General features: G+C 37.7%; 1 protein-coding gene across 1 annotated transcript in view; it reads right to left on the bottom strand.

Annotated features, from left to right (window-relative positions):
• Positions 1-2,560: 2,560 nt before the first annotated feature.
• The window catches only part of RNF125 (ring finger protein 125), a 38,237-nt gene continuing 14,028 nt past the window's right edge, over positions 2,561-26,769 (bottom strand). The window contains exons 2-6 of the mRNA XM_008538888.2: positions 23,618-23,771; positions 20,033-20,127; positions 17,793-17,883; positions 9,750-9,857; positions 2,561-7,001 (exon numbers count right to left, since the gene is read on the bottom strand). Of these exons, the coding sequence (XP_008537110.1) occupies positions 6,915-7,001; positions 9,750-9,857; positions 17,793-17,883; positions 20,033-20,127; positions 23,618-23,771 (535 nt within the window). The 3' untranslated portion in view covers positions 2,561-6,914. The remainder of the gene's footprint in view (positions 7,002-9,749; positions 9,858-17,792; positions 17,884-20,032; positions 20,128-23,617; positions 23,772-26,769) is intronic.

The following is a 26,769-nucleotide window of genomic DNA, read 5'->3' as shown; positions in this document are numbered from 1 at the left end:
TAGCATCATAACTCTAATGTTACTGAATGAAGGCAGAACAATACTGCTTCTCCTATGGGAGCTGCACCACTGCACTGAATCTCTGCTTTAGAACTCTGTCCAGGAGAGAAGCCATCTAGTACTTTGGCTCACTTGACAGCTGTATCTCTAAAGAGAAGAGATGCATCTGGCTTGAAGACCTTATTCATTAAGAACATCTTATCTGTGCTTCTCAAACTACAATTTATTCACTAATTTATTCATCAGATATTTATTGAGTGCCTGTAGATGCACGGCACTGTGCTAAGTTCTGGGGGAACAATGACGAGCAAATCCAGACATAGTGCTGCTCTCTTGATTACGATTTTCCCTTCCCATGTAGACTTTATTAGTGAGAAAAGAATATGCTGTGGAGCTAACATCAGTATTCTAATCCACTCATCAGTCATTCAATTTCCGTTCAACAAGTATATTATGGACTAAATGTTTGTGTCCTACCCCCTCCCCACTACCACCAAATTTATGTTGAAACTCTAATCCCCATTGTGATGGTATTTGGAGATGGGGACTTTGGGAGGTAATTAGGGTTAGGTGAGGTCATGAGGGTGGTTGCCCTCTTGATGGGATTAGTTCCCTTATGAGAAGCACCACAGAGCTTACTCTCTCTCTCTCTGCCAGGTGAGGACACAGTGAGAAGGGGCTATCTGCCAGCCAGAAAGAAAGTCCTCGCCAGAAACTGAACCCTGACAGACCTTGAGGTTGCAGCCAGCCTCCAGAACTGCAGAAAATAAATTTCTGTTGTTTAAGCCCCCCAGTCTGCGGTATTTTGTTATGACAGCTCTAGCAGACCAAGACCCACGTACTGAGTTTCCAGTGAGGCCCAGTGAATGTAAAGACAAACCCCAATCCTTGCCCTCAAGGACTCCCAGTCTCATGAGTACCAGACATATAAACAAAAAAATAGAACGTGGTAACTGTAGCAATGAAAGTGTGGTCTAGGGACAGTGGTGATACAAGACAGTGTGCTTGACTCCACTTGGATGGCTCAAAGAAGTCTCTTCAGAGAAATCATGAAATTTATTTGAGGCTGAGCAAAAAGTACGCAGAGTCACAGAGGCATGAAACAATATTATGCATGGAGGGGTCAGAGGACTAGGACATCAATAAAATATTTCCCAAGAACTTGAAAATAGTGAACAGGATTGCTCTCTGGGAGCTAAAACTAACCATGGATGCCAGAGTTTAAATATGATAGTTTAGATATAAAATTCTTCCAGGCTGACTTGACAGTAAACTTAACGGTGTATTAACATATTTAATGACAGGGTCAATCAAAAAAAGGCCACATTTTAATCATTTTTGAACTCTAGTTTACTCCTCCCCTTCCTTTTTTTTGTTATTATGAATGGTTGCAATAAATATCCTGCATATAGATTCCATTTAGGGTAGACGGCCAGGAAATATTTCTAGAAGTAGAGAAGCACATGGTGATATACAAATACCAGGAGATCAAAGTAATTTGGAATTCTGGAGAATAGTTGCCTGGAGAATAGCCAGAATCCACAGGTGACCTGGGTGAGCAATAAGTTTGGGGGTTGTTTGTAATTGCAGCATGACCCAATCTATCTTGCCCAATCTCTCCCTGTGGTTCACCTTCATTGGACCTCTCATACGGCTGCTTTGGGCAATGATTAACCTTAATCAAGATCCATGCGTGGCTGCCTCTGAAACCTGCAGGATTAAAATACCAGATGATTTCCCAATAACAAGATATAAACTTAAACTTAAATACATAAAATATATAAAAACTTTAATATTTAAATACTCTTAATAAATAAAACATAAATATTTCTCAGACGTAGGTGTCCCTCTATAAAATTTTGTCTTATTTACTTCAATAAAGATAGCCTAGGTGATAAAGGTAAGTCTTCCCAACCCATCTTGGGTCCCCTCTATCTTTTAGGATATCATTTAGCAAACAGGGTCATCAGAGGTCAAGTCCGTAATGCCTGTGTTCTGCCCTGTACCTCCTGTGAAAAAAATCAAAAAAACTTTCATATGTTTGAGCATATTCTGAACTCAGGTACACATGACTGCTACAGACACCTAAAACTTAGTATGTATTTAGCAGAGAAGAGGATATACAGAGTTCATCTACATCTTCTTTATTAAATTCCAAGGAAGTACCTTGGAAGTAGAACCAAAAATAACTCTATGGTGCTTGGCCTAAATCTACCTTGGCCTAAATCAGGGTTTCTAAACTTCAGCACTATTGACATATGGGGCAGGGTAATTCTTTATTGTGAGCGGCTGTCTTGTGCATAATAGAATGTTGAGCAGCATCCCTGGCCTCTACTCACTTCCCTGGCCAATAGCATACCCCAGTTATGGCAAAGAAAAATGTCTCTAGACATTGTCAAATGTCTCTTGAGATGCAACACTGCCTCTAGTTGAGAACTAATGGCCTAAATGAAGGTATATTTTTGTGACAGATATTGCTGAATGATGACAATTTTAAAAGCATATTAAGTTTGTGTAAAAAATTATCAAGATCAATATACAAGAATAGACACAGTAGATATTTTAATGAAAGCAATGGTCCTGCCATTCTTTATTTCTCCCAACACATATTTACAGAAGAAAAAGAATTGTACATTTTAAATTCTGATCATTATACAGATTTTTTTTGCAGCTGAATAATAAAAGAATGACTCTCTTAATGACTTTTTAAAACAACTTCAATGCTTCAAGGTACAAATTCTATGACAAACATTCAATAACTGGAGTAAGGTCACTTCAAAATGAAAGACACTTAGCACCCAGTAAAAGTGATGAAGGATCATCATTGGAGCCAGGATCTCTTAGGAGATCTGACCTGGAATTATCTTTACTACAGATTCACAATCCAATTTATCAACCTACATTGTAGACAGTTGGGTGAAAAAACACATGGAAGGAAAATCTCCATAGGTTTTTGTAGGATTAGAAGAATTTAGCTTTTGAAGAATGACATGTGAATCAGTGTTTTCCCTACGAGGCCTTGAAAAAGTTGCATCTTGAGGTGCCATAAAGAGAGTGAAACTTTTTGTTAGTAGTCAACAATTTCCAATACTGGTTTTCACTTTTTTTTAAAACAATTGTATTATAAATTGCTTTTTATAAAAGGCTAAAGGCACAGTGAAACAACGAACATTTGCACCTCACCATTTTAGAACTCAAAATAATTCAAAAGGCAAAATAATTCAGGCGGCCAGCACCTAATCTGTCCTGTAGGTGGCAAAATTATCCTAAGAGGAACCCAGGGACAAGAGGCAGAACTGCTGCACTGAGGTTAATAGTGGCAGGTGACTTAAAGCTTTACTTAAAATACAGCTTTTAAAGTTTTGAAATTTTTTCAAGTTTTACAATTGAAAGATGCATTTTGTATTGCTCTGAATTAACGAAGATTTATTTTCTGGATAGTCGGTACTAATGCTTAGAAATATATTCTTTCATTTTTCAGGGACTAGGTTTTTAGTCTGATTATCTCTAAAATTCCTCTCCTTTTGCACTTGTTGTCCAACAGGTTTTGCTTTATTGATGATTCATCCATATTGGAGGAAGAGAGGTTGTGAAACTAAAAATCTGTTATTACTTGTTTGTAGCTGTGAAAAGCAAGCTTGAAACCAATACCTAAAAGGGCAGAAATAAGGCCCCCTAGATTTCATCCAGTTTTATGTTTTTTTAATTATCTTGTATGGATGGCAGAATAGTAAGCAAGACTTTAAAGAAGTAATGGATAATTTACTACAGAAAATTTGGGGCATCACGATTATGACTACATTTATGTGTAAGAAACAAGGAAGCTTATAAATGATTACAATTAAAAAGCTAACTACAGCCAAATAACATTTTATCCTCAGGAGTTGGCATCACTAGTCTTTATAGCTTCTTTGCTTGCTTTCAGGATGGAAACATTATTCTCTGTCCTGGATTCGTCATTAAAAAGCAAGATACGAAAAAGAGTCACAGTCATCAAATAAGGACTAGTGGCAAGCACTGAATATATAGTTACCTGAAGAACTAAGACTAAATGAGAGCTAGGAGGGAGAAAGTATAGTATGTTATACCAGTATGTTCTGAAAATGTTAATATAACATGACTTTAAAAAATAGAAGCAGGGGCCGGCCAGGTGTCGCAGTGGTTACGTTCACACGTTCCACTTCTTGGTGGCCCGGGGTTCACCAGTTCCGATCCCAGGTGCGGACATGGCACTGCTTGGCAAAAGCCATGCTGTGGTAGGCGTCCCATGTATAAAGCAGAGGAAGATGGGCATGGATCTTAGCTCAGGGCCAGTCTTCCTCAGCAAAAAGAGGAGGATTGGCAGTAGTTAGCTCAGGGCTAATCTTCCTCAAAAAAAAAAAAAAGAAAAATAGAAGGAGAATAGGGAGAGCAAATGAAAAAAATTTTAACTGTTTTGGTTATCATATTGGTGGTGGTTGTATTAGTATTGTTATGCTAAAACTATTGCATGTATAAGGTAGATAAAGGAAATGAATAATTGTGGGATATTCTACTTCTATCATACCCTGTGTCCTTGAAAACCAGGATTATCAATATAGAAAAAAATGGAGATATACTTGTAATAGAAAGGATTAGGTAAAAATCCTGTAGTACTCAATTTGATTTGGAAGTATCAAAATAAACTCATGAAATGTTTTATCCTTAAAAAACATAGATATTTCCTAGCTTTCTCCTAGAAACAGTGACCAATGTAATAGCAATGAGCATCCTCAGAGCCTAGATTATGGTTCTGAAATACCATTTCTCACCGTCAGTAACCAGGCTTCTCAGAGAAATGACTGATTCCAGGTCTGGATGCAGGAAGCATACAAGTTGAGCTTGGAATATCTAGTCATAGGAGACAGCAAGGAAGCTATTAAAGACTGCAGAGTAGTGTCAAAAGGACTCAGAACCAACTTGATGAGGTTCCCAATGGCCAAAGATGGGACAATTTGAGCTTTAATAAGGTAATATTTGAAACGGATTGAAACTTATCAAATACGTGTGAATCCATGAGTTCATAATACTAAAAAAAAAAGTCATCTCTGGAAGATGATAGGGAACAAGTCTATTATCTTGACAATTGGTGAATAAAGGGAAAATTCAAATATTGACTTTCCCTTTCCCTTTCACTGGTTAACCAAATAGTAGATGTAGGGAAACATCTCTTTATAAAAATCTTCCAACTAATGAATGAAAAAAATGATAGAATACTCCAACCCCACAATGGATCCAGGCATTGAGTATCAATTTTACTGACATCACAAAAAGAGAGAACCAGACATTATGTGCCCTCTGATGAAAGAACACACCATGACCTGTAGTCTTGCCAAAAGGACTGAACCTGAGTCTGCTCAAAGCTCCGGATCCATGTGTCACATCCAGAGGGGAGAAGAACATGCTGAATTGCACCATGAGTATGCAATCAGCAAAATATAGACTGTGCGAAACTTTATAGGTCATAAGACCAGGTTCTTCAACTGGTAAATTTTAAGGAAAAGAAAAAAGGGGGAACCTTTAGATTAAAAAGAGATGTAAGGGGCCAGCCCTGTGGCCTGGCGGTTAAGTTCGGGCGCTCTGCTTTGGTGGCCCAGGGTTTCACCGGTTTGGATCCTGGGCGTGGACATGGCACCACTGATCAGGCCATGCTGAGGCCGTGCCCCACACAGCACAACCAGAGGCACTCACAACTAGAATATACAACTATGTACTGGGGAGCTTTGGGAAGAATAAAAAACACTAAAAAAATTTAAAAAGAAGGTTGGCAACAGTTGTTAGCTTGGGTGCCAATCTTAAAAAAAAAAGAGAGAGATGTAAAAGATGTATGTAATAAAACAATTCTAAATGGGTAAGGTTAAAATGCAGTGTGTAGAGGTACACACGTGGGTGATGATAGAGAAATGCAAAGAAGTGATTACTATTGCAATCAATGTAGTGGTTACTTCTGTGGGGTTGGGGAAGAAGATCGTCAACTGTGACAGGACAGACAGAGGACATCCAGGGTGGCAGGCAGAGCTCTAAAAGAGTATTTCCCTAAAATAATGTAATAAGCTATACATTTTCTTTTGGTTTTCAGTTACTTATGTTTTATTTTATAATTTTTCTAAAGGATAAAATAAAAAAAAATCAAAGCCCTTAGGGTTTTCCACTAAAAATTATGCATGAGAATACTTCTACTGTAAATATCAGCTGATGGCTCTTAAAAAATTGCCTATATTATAGAAATATTTCTAAATAATAAGCTACAAATATTTGAAAAATATAGTATTAAATTCTTATGTGTGCACAGTTATAAAAAGTCAAATAATTAAGTATACATTCCTAACACAAAGTTTATCTTGTTACAGTATTATGTTACACAATTTGGTTAAACAGACTTCGCTGACTTCCAAAATTTTCCTTTCCTACTCTCATGTAAGGTTATTCATGTTATTCTATTAGATATTAGAATATGAGCATTGGAACAGATTTCATATTTCCTTGAAAGTCCACACTTTGTTTCACTCTCCATCTTTTTACATAGAACAAACATTAGTTATCTTGCCCAGCCATGAAGGTAATTATTAACATGTAGCATTACACACAGTGTCATCCAGTTTACAAATAAAGATCCTTCACCCACATACCCAGCCTCGTGTTCTCTTCCCTATATTAATGGCTGATGGAGACAATTTTTTGTCATTAAGTGTCTAAGAAACTCAAGAATGTAAAACATTTAAACCACCATAGTGAAAGTAGTTTTAAAAGGCAATATAACAATAAACACGGGCAAACATTTAACTGTGTTGTACATTTTTGCTCATTAAACATCGACCATTTCCCTTCAATTTTTCAAGCAGCATCTTAACAAATGGTGCAATTGTATGATTTCCTTCTCTTTCCTTTTAAAAAAATTATGTGGTGTTCGAGCGATTCACATATTCCAGAAGAGAGCGGTCTAAGACCCTTCGGATAAGAGCCTCCTCAATTATATTAAAATCCTACAATAAAGAAAAATAGTTAGAAACATATAATGAGAGACAATAGTTTTCAGAAACTGGACAATGAGAGTCAATGCAATGCCCTCATTTTGCAGGAAACCAAGGCCCTGAATTTAGTGATCTCTCAGTTTCCATAAAAACTGTCACAGAACCCAGGATGTTTGCTTTGTGGTTAGTGCATGTTCTATTTCATTTTACTGCCTATCAATTAACCAGTTATTGTCATAGTAAAATAGTCTGGATTTGGAATGTCAAGGTTTTATCTGATCTAGCTAGTAGTTTGTAGTCAACATTACAAATCTTGGTAAGAGTGTTATGTTTCACATAAACATATAATATGGAATAAAATTAAGACATTCCCATAGGATTCACCAATCCCAACAGTACTACTGAATATCTATTTCCAAAAAAAAATTGAAAACAAATCTTTCTTCTTGCCTCCCTGAGGTCAAAATGGAATTCAAAACTTTTAAATCAGCACATTTTGTAAAAAAAATAAAAACTATTAAGAGCTCTATCCTCTGCAATCCATCTCCTCTTCCCCAATAAACTAAAAAAAAAGTAAACTCTCCATTGGCAGTGCATTCTAAAACATAAAAGTAACTAAGCAAAATCCAAAGGAAAGCCATAAAGCACAGAAGAGAACAAGATATGTACTAAACAGTGGCTTGTTCTTAAGCAATTTATTAAACTTTGGGATTCAGATACTTCACAGCTAAGTGAGGATCATAATACAGTACTCATTTCACAGAAGTTGCTGCAAGGAATAAAATTAGGTAATTTGTATAAAGTGCATCGTATAGTACTTGGTGGTAACTTAAGAAACAAAAAAGCAAAACAGAGAACATCCCTTCAACTTCATTCCATATCCAAGAATATGGGTTTTTTAAATTTTTATTTATTTATTTTTAAGATTGGCACCTGGGCTAACAACTGTTGCCAATCTTTTTTTTTTTTTTCTGCTTTTATCTCCCCAAACCCCCCTGTACACAGTTGTATATCTTAGTTGCAGGTCCTTCTAGTTGTGGGATGTGGGACACCGCCTCAATGTGGCCTGACGAGCGGTGCCATGTCCGCGCCCAGGATCCGAACCCTTGGCCGCCACAGCAGAGTGCGCGAACTTAACCACTCGGCCACTTGGAGCCGACCCCCAAGAATATGGTTTTGAGTGGGGGAAAGTGACTTCTTCCTGACCTGCCCTGGATCATACTGTGTCTGAAAGGTCTTGAGAAGAACGGACTGAACATGAATAGTCAGAACAGGTATGGAATCAACCTGGCTTTTAGAACATCTTATGGAGCTAAACTAAAGAGGAAGCATTATGCGTTGTGAAAAATGAGCACACGCAGACCAGAACCAGGCTCTGGTGAGGCCTTGCGTGCTTTAGGCGCCAGGAAAGACATTATCGGAGAGATGGAGCAGAGAATGTGAAGCCTCTGTGGGGCAGCTTCTTCGATTCTTCCAGTGGTCCTTCCACTCCCACATCCTCTCTTCCCTTCAACCCGCCTAACATCAGGGCCCAAACTGTGAAAATCACTTTAGATGCATTATCTCGTTTAACCCTCACAAAAGCTTTAGGGAAGAGGTGTTTTTATTCTTCTCACTCAACAAATGAACAAGCAGAGGCTCAGAGGTTAAATATCTTGCCCAAGGTCACACACTTGTGACAGAGCTGTTACTTAGAACCCAGGTCAGGACTCAAGGTCCTTGTGTTGAACCTGGATAATCACAGTGGGCAGATCAGAAAGCAAGGAGAAAATTTACAAATGACAGTCTTTAACAATTATTAAATTCTACCCTAAATAGCATGAAAAGAAAACAGTCAAATCATGTGAATTACATGCAAATTCAAATTTAACCCTTAACATTTCACATATTTAAATAAAAGTAACAATAAAATATTCTATTTCAGAACATGGCTATGAGTGATTTTTCTCCCCATAATAGACTGAAAGGGACTCAGAAGACAACCCATTACCCTCACATGGCGACGCATGGACCGAAGTACAACAAAAGCTATGTTACTTTTTGCTTATTAGTCTCATTTCTGATCGTGGGAAATACAGTCATAAGTAAAGGACTATTCATATTATACTTAAATTTTCTTACATCTTAAAAAAAGTCTTAATATGAGGAGATTGGCCAGGAGTTGGTCGTTATTGATGGATCAGTGATGGGTATATGGAGGCTCATTATACTATTCCATCTACTTTTGCACATGTTGAAAATTTTTTCATAATAAATTTTTTAAGTTTAAAAAAGTTCAGTAAACATGAGTGTTGTGTTTTATAGAATTTAAATTAAAAATAAGGCCTGTGTGTCTCACTACTGACAATGTCATACCTACTAACAGCCATTTAAAAAGCAACTGGATGCAGAAGAAACTCTCTAAGCCATTTCATTACTGATGTGATTTCATCTGAGCTATGTAAGTTTTCAAGTTCATAAAAATTATAACTATGTATAGGGAGGGACGAGAGTAGAAATTAAAATAATTTGAAAGCAAAATCTGGTTCTTTACACATGGATCACAAAGAAAATAATTTTGTCTAAGGCAGATAACCACTGTAATATTAACAGTCAAATTTATGAAACATTATATTTTTATGATTTCCTACTTAATGCTAATAGTTAACACTTCAGCTATATACAAATTTTTTTCTCTAGAATTTTATTTACTTGTTTTAAAAAAGGTAAGCTTAACACAGACAGCATAAAAACAAAGTAAAAGTAAGAAAATATACTCACTAGGAAATCATCATAAAACAAAGTGTGATTGACTTGCAAATGTCTTATTAAACTGCCACTGAAGCTGTTCGGATTCTCATTAGGTATTAATCGGCAAATGGGACAGAACTGGAAATAAACAAGACCAAGAGTTCAAGAAAGAATTTAAAATAATCATTAGTTTCAGATTTAAAAAATAATCGTTCAACAAAGCGAATTTTAACTTCATGAATATATTGGCCATACTTCAGTATTATGTTTTAAAATTGCATGAATATTAAAGCAACATTAAACAAATAAAATCACATCTATTCTTCATATGTATTTCTTGTATATAACTATTTGTTTCATATTTATCAATTTATTATTTAAACAATATTACAGTTGGTAGACGTACCATAAATTACTTAATTAGTTGCCTACCTTGTGGAAGACAAGTTTTTTTGTATGTGGATATTTTGTTATTATAAATGACATTATCTATAGTGTTTATCTTTGGGGGATTATTTTCTTAGGATAAATGACCAGAAATGGAGATTAGTAGGTCAAAGGTTATGAATATTTACAATTCATAATATCTATTGCTCTATAGTTTTGTATTTTTTTTAAAGATTTTATTTTTTCCTTTTTCTCCCCAAAGCCCCCTGGTACATAGTTGTATATTCTTCATTGTGGGTCCTTCTAGTTGTGGCATGTGGGATGCTGCCTCAGTGTGGTTTGATGAGCAGTGCCATGATGGCGCCCAGGATTCGGACCAACGAAACCCTGGGCCGCCTGCAGTGGAGTGCGCAAACTTAGCCACTCGGCCATGGGGCCAGCCCCTGCTCTATAGTTTTTTATTGCTATCAGTAATATAGATTATCACACACCAGCATCAGTTCTTAGTATTTACGTGTATTTTCCTAATTTAATAGCCATTAATTGCTCTTTAAAAAAATTTTTTTTCATTTTGAAAAAATGGGTAATGAAATGGGTTGAGATATTGACAAACTCACAAGAAATTGCAAAAATAATGCAGAAAGGTCCCATGTCCCCATCACCCAGCTTCCCCAAATGGAAACATCTTACATAACTATAGTACATTATCAAGACCAGGAAAATGGCAATTAACTAGACTACAGATCATACTTAGATTTCATCAATTTTTGCATGAACTCATTTTGGGGGGAGGGGTTGTACATTTGTGTAGCCCTATGAAATTTTATCACATGTATAGGTTCATATAACCACCAACACAATCAAGATACAGAACTGTTCTGTCACTACAAGGGAGCTCCCTGATGTTACCTTTTCACTTTCTCTTCTCTCCCTAACCCTGGCACCCACTGATCTGTTCTCCACCTCTATAATTTCATCATTCTGAGAGTGTTATATAAATAGAGTTATACGGTATTTAATCTTCTGCGATTGGCTTTTTTCGTTGAGCTTAATGACTTTGAGATTCATCTACATTGTTGCCTGCATCACTAGTTCCTTCCTGTTTATTGCTGAGTAGTATTCCATGGTATGGATGTACCACAGTTTGTTTATCTATTTACCCCCTGAAGGACACTTGTTCTTTCTACTTTTTGGCTGTTACAAATAAAGCTACAATGAATATCTGTGTACAGATATTTGCACAAGCACATTTTCCTTTCCTAGGATAAATTTCCAGGAGTGTGATTGCTGGGTGTTATGGTTATGATTATGGTTATGGTTATCTGTATATGGTGTTATGGTTAACTTTATAAAAAACTGCCAAATTATTTTCCAGAGTGACTGTACCATTTTACATTCCGATCAGCAATGTGGAATTATCCAGTTTTTCCTCATGTTTGCCAACACTTGGTACTGTCAATACTTTTTTATTTTAGTCCCTTTGATAGGTGTGTAAGTGGTATCTCATTACGGTTTAAACATGCATTTCCCTACTGGCTAATATAAATGACTCTTTTAATGTATATTGCTTTATTATGTTTTAAGCTAGGTTTTTAAAAAAATTTATTTCTTCATGTATTCATTACCTAAAATACCAGATTCAGAATCATTACTGAATGCTAAGCATGTGCTAAGTATAAATTAGGTGGTATTCTCATTTGATCTTCACGAAAATCCAAGGAATTATTATCCTTATTTTGTTGAAGAACCTAATTTCAGAGGGGAAGAAATAAGCTTCAATTTATCCCACTATAAGTATCAGCAATGGAATCTAAGCCTCTACTAGATAATCCAGTGTTCTTCTCATATTATAACAGTGTCTAATTTATCACCTTGGATGATGTTTTTCTTTAAATCTAAATGAGGTCTTTATATAATTCTTTTCTTTCTTATTGTTTTATGGGGTCCTGGTTTCAATATGCTCAATTTCTATAAACAAGCTCCATTTCTGAACTTTGCTCTACTCCATTAATCTTTTTTTTTTTAAACACTGGCACCTGAGCTAAGAACTGTTGCCAACCTTTTGTTGCTGTTTTTTCGCCTGTTCTCCCCAAATTCCCCAAGTACATAGTTGTATATTTTAGTTGTGGGTCCTTCTAGTTGTGGCATGTGGGACGCCACCTCAGCGTGACCTGACGAGCAGTGCCATGTCTGCACCCAGGATCCGAACCAGCGAGACCCTGGGCTGCCGGAGGGGAGTGCGAGAACCTAATTAACCACTCAGCCATGGGGCCGGCCCCTACTCTGTTAATCTTTATGTCTTATTTTTAATAAAATGACATCATTCAAATTATTATTGCTTTCTAACCACTTATGATTTTCTAATGCTCTAGCTATCTTGGTTAACTGGCAACACTGGCTATCGCAAGACACCACTGAATCTACTCTGAGACACCTATGTAGTAACAAGAACAGAGCTGAGACCAAGAAATATTTTAACAGAAAAGCAACTAATTTTTTGTGGTGTGGAAGAAAGAATATGTGTGTGAGAGAAATGTGTTCATTCAACACTCTTTATTGTGCCTCTACTCTGTGCTAAGCACGTGGAATACAGAAACCAGTAAGCTAGGGTTGTGTTGCAGGGCCTTTGAAGTCAGCAAGCCTTGGGTTCAAATCCTAGCACTGGCTCTTACCAGCTGTCTGACCTTCGACACGTAAGTTCCCTCTTCTGTCAAATGGAGACACCACTACCTATCTTGTAAAGTAGTTATGATGTTTATAAATAATGTCCTTAATGTGCCAAGTACATATGAGGCATTTAATAAATGCCATATATTTACTACTATTTTGATCCCTGTCCTTGAATAGCTGGGGCTCCCTAAGGGAAGATTACACATGTCCTGTTCACCCTTGCATTCCCAGTACCCAGAAAATAGTTTCCAATTTCATCCCAGCCTCTCACTGACTTAACTGTGGCAAATAATTAATCCTAACCTGTAAGATGAGAATTATCTCTGTTTTGTGGGGCTGTTGGTAGATTCAAAATAAGACATAATTTCACATTATGAAGCCCAGTCACTATATTAGCTGAGTCCTTGGCACATATAATAAACGGCTTATCATTTAAGCAGATAGTTTCAACGCAGCATAACAAGCACTATATTCAAGATATGAACAGACAACTGTTCAAGACCTGAAAAGGGAATCACTAATTTTGCCCAGGAACTCAGGAAAGGACTCAGCCGAGTTTCTGGTAACTGAAATGAGTCTTAAAGAACGAGCCAGTCATGCCCAAGGAGGCGCATCACAGGCAATGGAATCAATGTGGAGAAAGCCTGGAAATCCTAAAAGGACAGGGCAATGGAAATAGCTCAGCACAGCTGAGGACAGGGCAGGTTGGAGGAAGTGGTGGGAGACGAGTTTGGCACGAGGAGTTGGGACCAGTTCAACTCAATAGATCCTCATTTGAGCGTTGAACATGGTTTCTGATGACACCGCGCCAGGAGCCAGAGGTACAGAGATGACTAAGCCCTGGCCCTACCATTAAGGAGCTTCAAGTCTAACAGAGGAGAAAGCTACAGGAAACCTGGAATTTTAAGCAAAGTAGTTTTTGTTTTTAGTCTGATGTTAATAAGGAGCGAGTGGAGGCTTCAGTCTTCCAGTGTGCAGAAAATTTAGTTGTGTGACTAAAGAGATTTCCACTAGAAGGACACTGCAAAACAATGGGCTAAAGTCTGTGCTACTCCAAAAATTTCTTTTAATTCTTACATTGGGGAATTTGACCTGTTGGAGGAAAGGGTAAGAATAGGAAGGAGAAGGAAATGGTAAATGAGAGACTGACTGATCATCACCTAAGTACCTAAGTGTTCACCCACCCTCTCCCTAACGTTGCCATTTTCCTAACATCAGCTCATCCTGTATTATTCCTTTCTACTCAGTGCTCCCAGCCCATACTACTCATATTAGGTACCAATAATTGTTCAGTGTACATTCAAAAGATCTTCACCTCATCTCAGTATGGACTTTATCTGATGGGGAATGTAATGGGCAAGTAACAGCCACCACATTAGAAGCTACCACCAACTTCAATCCTTCGGAATGTCTACTACACTGGACACCCAGCTCTATCTGTGATTTCGATTAACCTCCACAGCCACTCAGCCAATTATAGAAAACTTCCTATATGATGACAAATGCCATTTGGAGAAGAAGTTAAAGTTTCCTGAATCCAACGCCAAAAGAAGAGAAAGGAGCCAGGCACTGAAAATAATTACAGGCAAATCTATAACCAAAATTAAGGTACCAAATTGCACATCTAATTTAGTAAGAGTTTGAAAGCAAATTTAATGATGATTTTTCTTCCTTCCAAAACATTTGTGCACACACGCTCCCACGCCCCAGTCAAGTCACAGGTATTCTGAAGGAAACATCTCTTGGAAATAACCTGCTGTGGGGAGGAATGGCTCAGGCTCTAGTCACCCTAGTTTTTGTTCCAAACCAAGAGAAGTCCTGTCACTTCCCTTAAGGAATGAATCTCCGGAGCAAGACAGAAAATAAAAGACGAGAGGAATCTTTGAACCTGGGTAACCGGAATTCTGCTTTTCTTTATTATCTTTTTTTTTCATATCACTACATCCTACTACGTGCTAGGTTCTCCACCAAGAACTGGACATGCAGGGTTGAACAAAGGAGTTAAGTTCCATGACTTCAAGAATTTAATAATTTAGAGAGAGAGAGACAGGCATGAAATGAATAGACAATTACAAATTGTGGTAAACTAGAAAAAAAGAGGTGAGAAAAGCAAGAGCTGAAATTAATTTGGGTGTCAGGGAGGGCTTCCAGAGGAAGTGAGACTTAAGCTGAGCTCTAAAGGATAAATAAGAGCCAGCCAGAGAAAGAAAGAGGACCCTGGGCAGACAAGATAGCCAGAAAGTGTGGTTTTGGCTGAAACATCTTTCCTTTACAAGATAAACTACCAAACTTCTCTCAGAAGTGGTCTCATAATTCAATCGGAAGCAAGCTGTTTGTGTCATTCACCTCCTTTGAGTCTATTATTCCACAGATATACTTTTTCAAAAAAATAAAACATGGCAGAACGTAACTACTGTGTGACAAAAAGGAGCTGTTGGCTGTGAAGGCTGCCCGCGAGGAAGGTCAAATTCCCTGATGTTCCTAACCTACTATCCCAGTCTTGAGCAACTCAGGAAATAAAAATTAGGGGCTAGCCCAGTGGCACAGTAGTTAAGTTTGCACGCTCCGCTTCAGCAGCCCGGGGTTCACAGGTTCGAATCCTGGGCGCACCTATACACCGCTCATCCTGTGGCAGCATCCCTCAGACAAAATAGAGGAATACTGGCACAGACGTCAGTTCAGGGACAATCATCCTCAAGCAAAAAGAGGAAGATTGGCAACGGATGTTAGCTCAGGGCCAATCTTCCTCACCAAAAAACCCAAAACAAACAAACAAACAAAAAAAGGAAAAGAAAGATTAGTTGCTTGTAGTTTGATTTCAGAATTACCTAATTGTATCTGGAAGGTAGAATCACTCTCCCAAGCCTCTAACTGGCCTGAAACTTACTACGCCAGGTAAATTAGATGATGTGACTGATCTCATCTGCAGGCAAGCCCAGCAATCGAATCCTTTAAAGCAGTAATTCCTTGCTAACTTCCACAGCAATCCAGAAGCAGCCTCAGGCTCAGTCCTCCTTGTCCAGGACTTCCACCAGGGTGTTTTTAACTATGTGTCCCCAGTGTGGATCCCTAAGCACGTGAACTCCAGCTATGCCACAATACCTACCTCTAGCCTTTTCATAACCACAGCATAGATCCTGACTTCTATTTGGCTCTAGATCCTTCGGAGTGACATGTGTCTTCAGCTTCTAGTCAAGAACGAACTGCTAACAGTGAAAACCTAAAGGTCTTCTGTTCCAGTGACCATCTCTAGATGGCCCTGGTCTGTTACAGAACCATGGATTTTCTGAACAATCTGCTCCCACCTCAAGGCCGTGATAGCATCCCGGTCTTCTGAAATTTTACCACTTCATCCTCCCCATGCCTCCCAGCTTGGTTTCCCCAACCGTGAGAGTACATGGCTTCCTCTGAGAACTCTCCACTAGCCTTGATTTCACATAGTTGCTTAGTAGAGCACAGGTGTTCACCATGCAGGCCCTGGAGCTGGACCACTAGGTGCAAATTGTAGCTCTGCTATTTACCTTGCAAGACTTACATAACCTCTCTGAGCCTCAGTTTATCATTTGTAAAATGGGGATAATAATCATACGTATCTCATAGGATTGTTGTGAGCACTATCTACCTACCTATCTGTCTATCTAATATACTAGTTTCAATCTCATCCACATACAGAAAGGATTTTATGAAAAAAACAAACTTAAAACACAGTTCAAAAAGCAAAAACATATATATAAAAACAACGCACATATAGACATATATATGTATAGATGTGTGTAAGAATATATATACACACACACACATAATCACGTACATACATAACATAAAACTAAAATAAAACTCAAAATAATCTTCAAGGTATAATTATACATTTGTTAAGCCTGAGTAATTTTAAAATAAATGTACCCAATCTTGGCCAAGTTAAGGTGAAAGGGGTTTAATCATAAATTGCTGACACAAATATAAATTGACTTAAACTTTTTGGAAGGCATTTTGGGAGCGTATTTCAAGAGTTCTTAAAAAGTTTACACTCCTGGTCCCAGAAATATCAATCTAAGGAATTTCCCTGTAGGAAGAAATCCGATAGAAGGAAAGGTTTAAATGTACAAGAATATGAATTCAAATCCTAAAAACTGGCAACAATCCAAGTGTTCAAAAATAGCAGAATAGCTGAGTAAACGATGACGTACCCATCGCCACTCTTCTTTTCCTCACAACTACACAAAAATGAAAATTATAACACCACACTGCCAAGTAAAACTAAAATGCTAGGTTGAAAAGAAAAAAGGCAGCCTTCACAATGGACCTATGAAATAATGAGCAATATGTATATTTAAAGTGCAAGCATATGGATAATTATTCAGACTAGGAAATAAAACAATAGGTTGATTAATAAAGACGAATGACTGTCAACTTTCCATTTCTAGTGTACTGTCACGATAACCCTCTTTGCATTATTAAAAAAAGCTTTTAACTTAGGATGTGACTGGTTAGTATACTAGTTAGACCTTAACTGTGCATTTTAGATCTTCTTGTTGATTATGCCCATGGTTATCTGTAAGAGATGTCTAATTTCATAAATAAAAGAATGACTGCACATTAGTAATTCTTATCAGTTTCAACTCAACACTTTCATATTGTTAATAGTCATAGAACTACTGGGACTGGCCTGGTGGCCGAGTGGTTAAGTTCGCGCGCTCCGCTGCAGGCGGCCCAGGGTTTCGTCTGTTCGAATCCTGGGTGCGGACATGGCACTGCTCATCAAACCATGCTGAGGCGGCGTCCCACATGCCACAACTAGAAGGACCCACAACTAAGAATATACAACTATGTACCGGGGGGCTTTGGGGAGAAAAAGGAAAAAATAAAATCCTTAAAAAAAAAAATAGTCATAGAACTACCATAACCTTGACATAAACTATCCTTTATATCACGTCTATAAGTAGAAGCCTAGTAAATGGATTTTCTAAAGTATATTGAATTTAGACATTCCAGAAATATAACAACAAAAATCCTTACCACAGGTCTCCTTTCCGATCTGTGATGAGTAATGCAATGATCCAGCAAACTGTCTTCATCCAATTCCCTCTGACAAAATGGACACACGCACCTGGAAATTGCATAGAATACAAGTACTACTAAAATTGTTAGCACTTAACTGGAGGTAAAAAATAGAACATAGGTAAATCTAGTTTCCAGTCCTCGTTCTTTCAGATTTGATATCATTTTTCCTATCCTGGTAATGGTGTTGGTGCCTGAATTTTTTCTCATGAGAAATGTAAATGTGTATCCTCATAGGGACAGGGCAGAGAAACAGTTATAACACACTTGAAACACTTTGTTCTTTCTGGAAGAAAGTACAATCTGAGCACTCACTAACTGAGAAATTGAGGACACACCACCCAGCTGTCCCTGGGTTCCTTTTTCTGTCTCTTTTTCTTCCTTCCTTTGCTAATTCAGGTAACATCTAAATTGGGTGTTATTTGTTCTCCAACTCCACTAGCATATATATCTACAGGTGTATATAAGGAACATTTGTCCCTTACATCTGTGCTGTCCAATCCAGTAGCTGTTAGCCATATGTGTCTATTGGCACTTGAAATGTGGCTAGTCCAAACTGAGATATGCAGGAAGTATAAACTAAACACTGAATGTCAAAGGCTTATTTAAAAAATGTAAAATATGTCAATTTTTACACTGATTACATGTTCAAATAATATTTTGGCTATATTTGGTTAAATAAAATATATCAAATATTAATTTCACTTGTTCCTCTTTACTTTTTTAGTGTGGGTACTAGAAAATTTAAAATTACATATATTTCTCATTGTATTTCTATTGGATAGTGTTGCCTTAAATTCTTAGGAACAATATGGAGGCTTGGAATTTTTTGCTCACTTTCCATTATAAATATAACTTCCTGTTCCCCAAGGCTTGTACTCTGGGACAAGTTCCCTGTATAAGAATTTTAAAAATCTGAACATATAGTAAGTTCTTCTATAAAGCAAAGATTTCTATCTTAAATGCAAATATTAATCTATCTTGTAAGATTGATTAATCAACAACCCTTCTCATTTTCTGCTATTTTAATTCTAAGTAGCAGGAGAAATTAGGATTTAAATTAGCTTTCATATATTTTTAAATTTTCATAAAGCCTATGAACCTTGCAACTAAACCCACAAACTTTCTTAACCCATTTGTTATCCTTTCTTCCTATTGGTCTTTGTAGCCAATCTAATAGAATCTACACTCTGCTTAGAGCTAAAATACTCATTTAAAGTTTATAATACATGATATAAGATTAATCCTATAATAACAGGTACATTTGCAAAGAAATCTCTAGTAAAACAAAAGGAAGGGGGCGATCATTTAGACTTTCAGGTTAGGAAATTTAAGCTATATTTTGAATATATTTTCTTGAAAGAAGCAGAACTAAGATTCTCCTTCAGAAGAGAGGAAGAAATCACACTCTTACTGAAGACCCCTATCGCACAACTGAGTTTATAAGCAGATTTAATAGTTTCTAAGCCATCAGCCGATGCAGGAGAACACAATCATTTCTTTATTTCTCCAGTACAGAGAGACTCCAACGTTTGTAATTACTCTGGCCATCAGGATAGTAGTCATGACCCAGATTTGTTTCTTTTCTTTTTTTAAAGGAAAAAAAGATTAACGATCAATATCCTCCATTATACCTATTAGCCACCTCCACCCTTCCTCTAGCCCTGTAAAAGAATATCCACCAAGCAGCTGTAGGACTCCAAATGCCTGCCCGAGGCCCCTTCTTCCTTGTTAGGATATATATCCCGAGATGTCACTTCCTGCTTTCTAAAGGGAAACCAGCAAAATGAGAGGGAATGAGCTGGGAAACAGAGCAGCGGTGATGGAAAAGTAAAGATGAATAAGCTTTTAACCATGATTTACTTCAGCAAGCTACTAGTCAGAAAACAGAGCCTGGCAGAAATTGAACAGTTCTGCATTCTATTTTTGGATCTTCCTGAATACAAACTTGTCTGAGGAAGTTTCCCCATCTCTCCTGTTTTCTGTTGGTTCCCCCATGCAAAGTTTTTCAAGTAAAGAGAGCAAAATTCTTTCATAATTATTGCTATTAACAAATGATTACCAATAACAGGTATTATGATTAAGAGCCTAAACATAACTACATAATTTTCACAATAAAAATGTTAAACTTTCCAGCCCATTAAATTCTATATAGACATATCAAATTTCGCATTAAACTATATTGTATTGAAACAAACCTTGTTGCTGTCTCCCCAAGTTCTTGTAGTGGTCCATACTTATCTATGTACTTCTGACAAGTTCTTATGTGTGCCCTCATTTCACTGAGGCAAACCTATACAAAAGCAAATTGAAAATAAACTCACTTTTGGAAAGGGGTTCAATGAAGTCTTATGTGATCCGGTTTTATGACTTTCATTATTTCAAATAAGGTCATAGTGTGAGGTCAGCAGATTAAAAGCATGCATTCATGACAACAGCACAACAAAGTTAAGGCGTTATCAAGAATAACACTTTTAAAATTTCTGTACTACTTAGAAGATCCAAAGATTGAGAAAGAAAATGGGGAGAGGACAAGGAGAGCAAGACGGAGGAAAGAAAAAAAAGAAAAGAAACAGAAAGAAAGGAAAATGAAGATAAAAAGAATAAATGGATGGATTTTAGAGATGTTCCTAGTAAGTAAAAAGAAACCCTGTGCCTCAGAGAAAGATATGAATACCATGGTTTTATAATATATCCAGCAGTATTACATGAATTCACAATACACAGTATACTTAATGGGCCCATTAAGAGTAAACATAAAAGACAGCTCTTGCAGTCCATTTTTTATGAAGGCAGAATAAAGAGCCCTTGTTCCTCCAGATATACATTCAGAAATCCTAACCAGGAGGGATCTGTTGCTCAATAACACATATTCTACTAAAAGTGTCATCAGATACTGATAAGATCTTGTGCTAAAGGAAGCTCTGTACAGCTGTGGTAAGGGGGCCTACCCACCCTGCTTCATTTTGCCCAAGCTACGGAAGTTAAACCTCAAATATGAAACCTACCATGTCAAGGAAACAGTTATAATTGCTTAACAAAAGGTAAAAAATAAAATCAAGTGGAAATGTAAAGACAAATCCTTACTTTACAAATATCTATCTAAAAGAGGTAAAAACTAGGACCAATCTAGGTAGCTCTCTTAAATCAGATTGTTTTACAACCTTTAAAATCCAACTTTGCACATTAGTGCTCTCTTGTCTCTTTACTACTTTTGTTAAAAGTTTCTTTCTTCCTCTTTGTATTCCTTCATCAACAAAGAGAAGCATTCCTCATATAAATCAGCAATTTGGGGGGGCCAGCCCCACAGCGTAGTGGTTAAGTTCAGTGCACTCAGCTTCAGTGGTCCAGCTTCGTGGGTTGGGGTGTTTGGATCATGAGTGTGAACCTACACCACTCATCAGCCATGCTGTGGCAGAAACCCACATATAAAGTCGAGGAAGACTGTCATAGATGTTAGCTCAGGGCTAATCTTCCTCAGCAAAAAATGAAGCAATTTGGGGACTATATGCTGACAAATGAATTGATAAAATCATAGAGTAAGACATTGTGAGAGAGGGCAGAAGAAACATAAGCCACTGTGCTTGCAGTAAAGGTGCTTATAATCTAATGGAGGGGAAAAAAAGATATGTAGACAAGTGTATAGGAAACTGTTTGATGCTAGGTACTGGAATATGAAGGCCAGACCTCACAGAATGTAGATGTGGCCTGCACTCTGAAGAATAGAGTCTAAAATGGCTATAGAAGGAATTGCAGTATTCCGGGCAAGACGAATAACATGAAAAGGAAGAGACAGATACAAGAAATATCTCAAAGGAAAAATCAAAATCCTTGTGAATAATCAGAAATGGGTAGATGAAAAAAAGAAAGGGACTTCCACCCAAGATAATTGAGAGAATGTTCTTGTTTCTGACAGACACGAAAGGTGAGATGAAGAACTGGATGATGGAATAATATGACGAGTTTGATTTTGTGCATGTTGAATTTTATATGTGACAAAAAGTATCAAAGTAAAAATAAGCAGTAATCCATTATTATGAATGTACAAAGCTATTGATTTTGAGCATTTACAATGTTCCAGACCGTGCTAAGAGCTGATGTTTTATCATTTACCTTTACAATCAGCCTGTGACATGAACATTACCTTTTTCCTTATTTTTCAAGGAGGTAGACAAAAACTTAGATTAATAATTGCCCCAAATCACAAAGAATAATGCAGAGAATCAGTGTTGGATCCCAGGATGTCTGACTCCAAAGATCATGCATAAATTCTGTAGTCAGGCAGCCACGAATAGATTATTGTCTTACATAAATATTCCAAAAAAAAAAAGAAAAATGCATACAGCACTTCCTATGTGCAGTCACTTTTCATAGTGCTGGGTACACAGTTGCCAATAAAACAGACACAGTGCTTACCCTCATGGAACTTAAATCTGGTGGGGACAATTGACATTAAATTAAAAAATCATAAAAGCATAATGACAAATGGTGGTAAGTGCTATAAAGGAAAAGCACAAGATGCTAGGAGAGAGCATAACAGGCTACAGTTTAGCTTAACAATCAAGAAAGTTCTCTAGGGGCTGGCCCAGTGGCCCACTGTGGCTCAGTGGTTAAGTGCACACGCTCTGCTTTGGCAGCCTGGGGTTTACTGGTTTGGATCCTGGGTATGGACATGGCACCGTTTGGCAAGCCATGCTGTGGTAGGCGTCCCATATATAAAGTAGAGGAAGATGGGCATGGATCTTAGCTCAGGGCCAGTCTTCCTCAGCAAAAAGAGGAGGATTGGCGGCAGACGTTAGCTCAGGGCTAATCTTCCTCAAAAAAAAAAGAAAGTTCTCTAAAGAAATTCAGATCCTCAGTACATAATCTCTCTTTGATCTCTAGACTGGTATACCCTAAATATCCTCCCCTTAGCAGTTCAAACTTAACATATCTAAAACTTAACTCTGGATTCTTCTCCAAATCTGCTCCCCATATTAACACCTTCACCTACTCATGTCAGAAACCTAGGAGGCATTTTTGACACTTCATTCTCTCACTCCCACATCCAGTCAATTACCAATTTCCTTCAATTCTCTTTCCTAAATACTTGAAACAACCTCTTTCCAGATCTAATGCTATCACCCTAAACCAGCTTTCTTACCTGACCCATCCTAACAGCCGCCTAATTGGCTTCACCAATCCCACTTTTGCCCCCTCCAGACCATTGTCCACGCACATGCTAGAGTGATGTCTTCAAAATATAAACCCGATCAAAAGCTTATCCTTTTCCTATACTCACTATTGCATTTAGGATAAAATCTAGAATCTTTTACACAGCTTCCAACACCTCACATGAGCCAATCAGGCTAGTATAGTATCAAAGAGGAAAACTGCAACAAGGAGGAAGTGAGCAATAGAGATAAATACTACATAGTCCAGAATCACATAGGTGGAATTATGCCACTGGATTTGATAATAAAGCTATTCACTGGTGGGCTGCAATAGAGGAGCATGAATGGAGGCCACAGAATAGGCGGTCATGGAACTTACAGCAAGAGAGGAAATAGGGGTGGTCGATGACAGCATTTGTTGGAAAAATTAGGTGATGGTTGGAGTCAGGTGACAATTTTACTGCAGCCTACACACATGAAATTGGAGAAAGGGAAGGGGAGAGGCTGAGACAATAAACTTTAGAAGTCGGGGTAGGATGAGGTCAAAGGCATAGGTACAGTGATTAGCTGCATAACAATCTTCTCAGAGGGCTAAGCCAGTAATCGTGAGCACAGGCAAGGGTCACATACCGCGGTGTCACACTCTGTGCAATTCTGGTACTCTGATTTCATTCTTTTGGCTACATCAGTTGCTGGAACTCCTTCTGAAGGAAGATATGCCCGGCAATAAGGACAGGTCCACTTATTGTTCTTTAGACTAGTAGCAATACAGGAACGGCAGAATCTACCGGAAACAAACCAAGAATTCATCACTTTCCTTAAGAGGTATAAAGGCGCCACCATTGCGTATTGGTGTGTGTAAACCATATTCTAATGATACCTCGTACACTGTGAGCTGCACTGCCAAAGTAAAGGTCCATTTGCATCCTACATTCGCCAGAGGATCTCTTACCTTCCCACTAAGACTTCTTTGGGGTCACATGTTCTCACCATATGCACTGCACGCATTTAAACAAAAGAATATAGACAGAGTGGTGAAATAGCATTCGTATATACATAGTGAAAACTATAACTCAGAGGATCTACACTGTGTTCTTTCTCTTCTTTAATCCTATTATATCTAAAATTTGGGGGGAAAATAGGTCTTTGCTCTGTGGGATTTTGTATGTTAGATAAGAAGATAGCAGCAAGTTTAGAAGGTAAAAATACAAGACATTATAATTCTTTATAAAATAATTTTAAAGTCATCCCCAGATATAGAAAATGATCTAATCAGTATTACCACTATTAGGAATATCCTCCAAGTCAAGAAATATATTCCCTGATTTATTTAAAGATGATCATAATAAAATCTTAGCATAGTCAACAGAATTCACAGAAAATCTTAACCTATTTATAGGAGCTGTTGAAGGCTAACTACACACAGAAATAAAAATGAGCATTTAGATAGCAAGATCTGACAGCTCTTAAAGTACTCAGCATATAATTACCTATTTGGGACTATTAACACATGGCAAAAGTTAAGCTTTTAAAATTTAAGTATACTACACATACTGAAAAGTTCATATATCATAGCTATGCAGTTCAATGAAATTTCAAAAACTGAACTCCCAATTATACTGGCCATTGCTGGTTCTTAAATGTACTCTCTTCTACTTCTGTTATAAAATTCTTCTATGCATACAGAGGGTGCTGACGTTTGCACTGTTCTGGAGGCATTTGCTTGATGTTTATGCCTGCCCAGCATCCATTTCCCCTTTTTCTTGCAAGAGCATTTTGATTTTGCTCTGCAGAAACTAACCTCATATTAGATACAATCTGGTGGGACCTCAAAGTGCCCACAATCCCCTGCTGAAGGCGAGAGCACCTGATGTGGGCCAGACTACGCGAACCCTCTCTCTGAAGTTGAATGCTAAACAGAGTGACACAAAGACTGATTCAGCAACAGCTTGATGGAACCATCCCACTCCTTATTTAGAACCCCAGATCTGCCTAGGTTCCCACCCGTTTTTCCCTAAGTGTCTTTGTTATTATTATTGCTGCTTGGTAACATTTTATTTTGATGTAACTTCAAACTTGGTAGATACACCGGTGTTTTAGAAATTTTTAAAACACTTCCACATACCTTAATTCATTTAACTGAACAAACCCCTAAGAAAGATTATTTCCATTTATAGAGGAGGAAATTGAGGTACATAGAGGTTAAATTACTTCTGCAAAGGCACATCTATAGAAAGTGCTTGAACTTGGTTGGTCTAAAGCTGAGGTTTTCTTGTCTAAAATTCACTAACTTTTCTTCCCACCACCACCACAGCTGCCCCAGTTGGAAAGAGCAATACTTTTAGAATCAAGAGACTTAAGTCCTCTGCTGTAGTTTCACTTTTTTCTGCCTTGGGTGATTGTAAATGCTAAGGCACAGTCTGCCCTGGCATTTCTTTGAGGCCCTAAGGATTGGTTCTCAAAATGGAATCCCGAAGGGCATTTACTACAAATGGTCCAAATGCTCAACTCATAATTACCCTTTCTAATACAACACTTGTGGTTCAGACATGAATTATTGACTTACGTAATTTAGGAGCAAGCAGACAGCAAAGTTTTTTGACAAATAATAGGTCTTCCCCCTTTTCTCACAACTTATTTGAGTTTTATGCCAACACCAGCAGAAGGCTAATCCTGGAGCCAAGTCCTCGGGTGGGCCCTGATGTACATCGCCTCATAGCCCTCACGGTCATCCTAAGATGCTGCTCTGCTTTCTCCTCACTTGACTGACGGCAAACTGAGGTTCAGGGAGGTGTAACAACTTGCCAAGGTGACACAGCCAGAAAACAATAGGGCTTTGAACCTCAAATAGTTTCAGTAAGGGTTCAAAGTTTGTAGTCTTTTTAATCACCTCAATTCCTCCTAGTGACAAGCAGAAGCAGCAAAATTATAAGATCAGCAATATAGAGACCAGTGGGCTTTACACAGGGGACATTTCTGCTGGCATTTTCTAAGTGCTGTGCATATGTTTTTGTAACTACAACTGATAACTACGACAACGGAAATGCCTCATAGAGATTCATGATAAGTAGCATCCATGAGGCCTGTTTCATCAAGTCCCTCACTAAAACCTCCCTACGCCTGTACGATAGTGTTACATAGAGATGTTATCGCATATGTGAGAATATCAGTTGCAAATCTGGTAGATCAGTCAATAAGCTGTACTTGTTTTAATAAAAGTGATTATTAAATGGAGAAAACACATCAAGACCAAGGTGTTTTGGAACAGACTGAACTTACTGATTACAATATATAAAAACCACAACTTTTAAAAGTGTTACAAATAAGGAGAGGAATTGGATGCCACTGTAGCTTAAGTCTCACTTGCTGGGGTGCAGAAGCTGGACTGCACAACTGCTTAGTTCAAAAGATCTGAGGTTAAAATTCTTTCCCTAAAGGTCCAGCCATCAAATTGAAGTCGCTAGAGCTGGAGAATTTAACATCCCTCCTCTGGTACATTAACATAAAAAGTATACAAGTGATCAAGCATTTTATGAATTGTCTAATTAGAATCCATATGGGGCTATTCAGGTTTAGATAATGAATATATATATAAACTACATTAATAGGCACATAGACAAGATAACTCAAAAATAAAACCTCTTAGAAAGCAAAGCGCAGAACGGTATATATAGGATGAGAACTTGTAGCTTTGCAGATGTGTAAAAACATCTAAAAGGATAAAGAAAGTAAGAACATTTACCTACCTCTTGGAGAAACGAGAACTGGAAAGCAGGGGTATG

Source organism: Equus przewalskii, chromosome 7 (genome assembly GCF_037783145.1).
Source record: "Equus przewalskii isolate Varuska chromosome 7, EquPr2, whole genome shotgun sequence".
NCBI lineage: Eukaryota > Metazoa > Chordata > Mammalia > Perissodactyla > Equidae > Equus > Equus przewalskii.
This window is presented reverse-complemented; position numbering and strand designations above follow the sequence as displayed.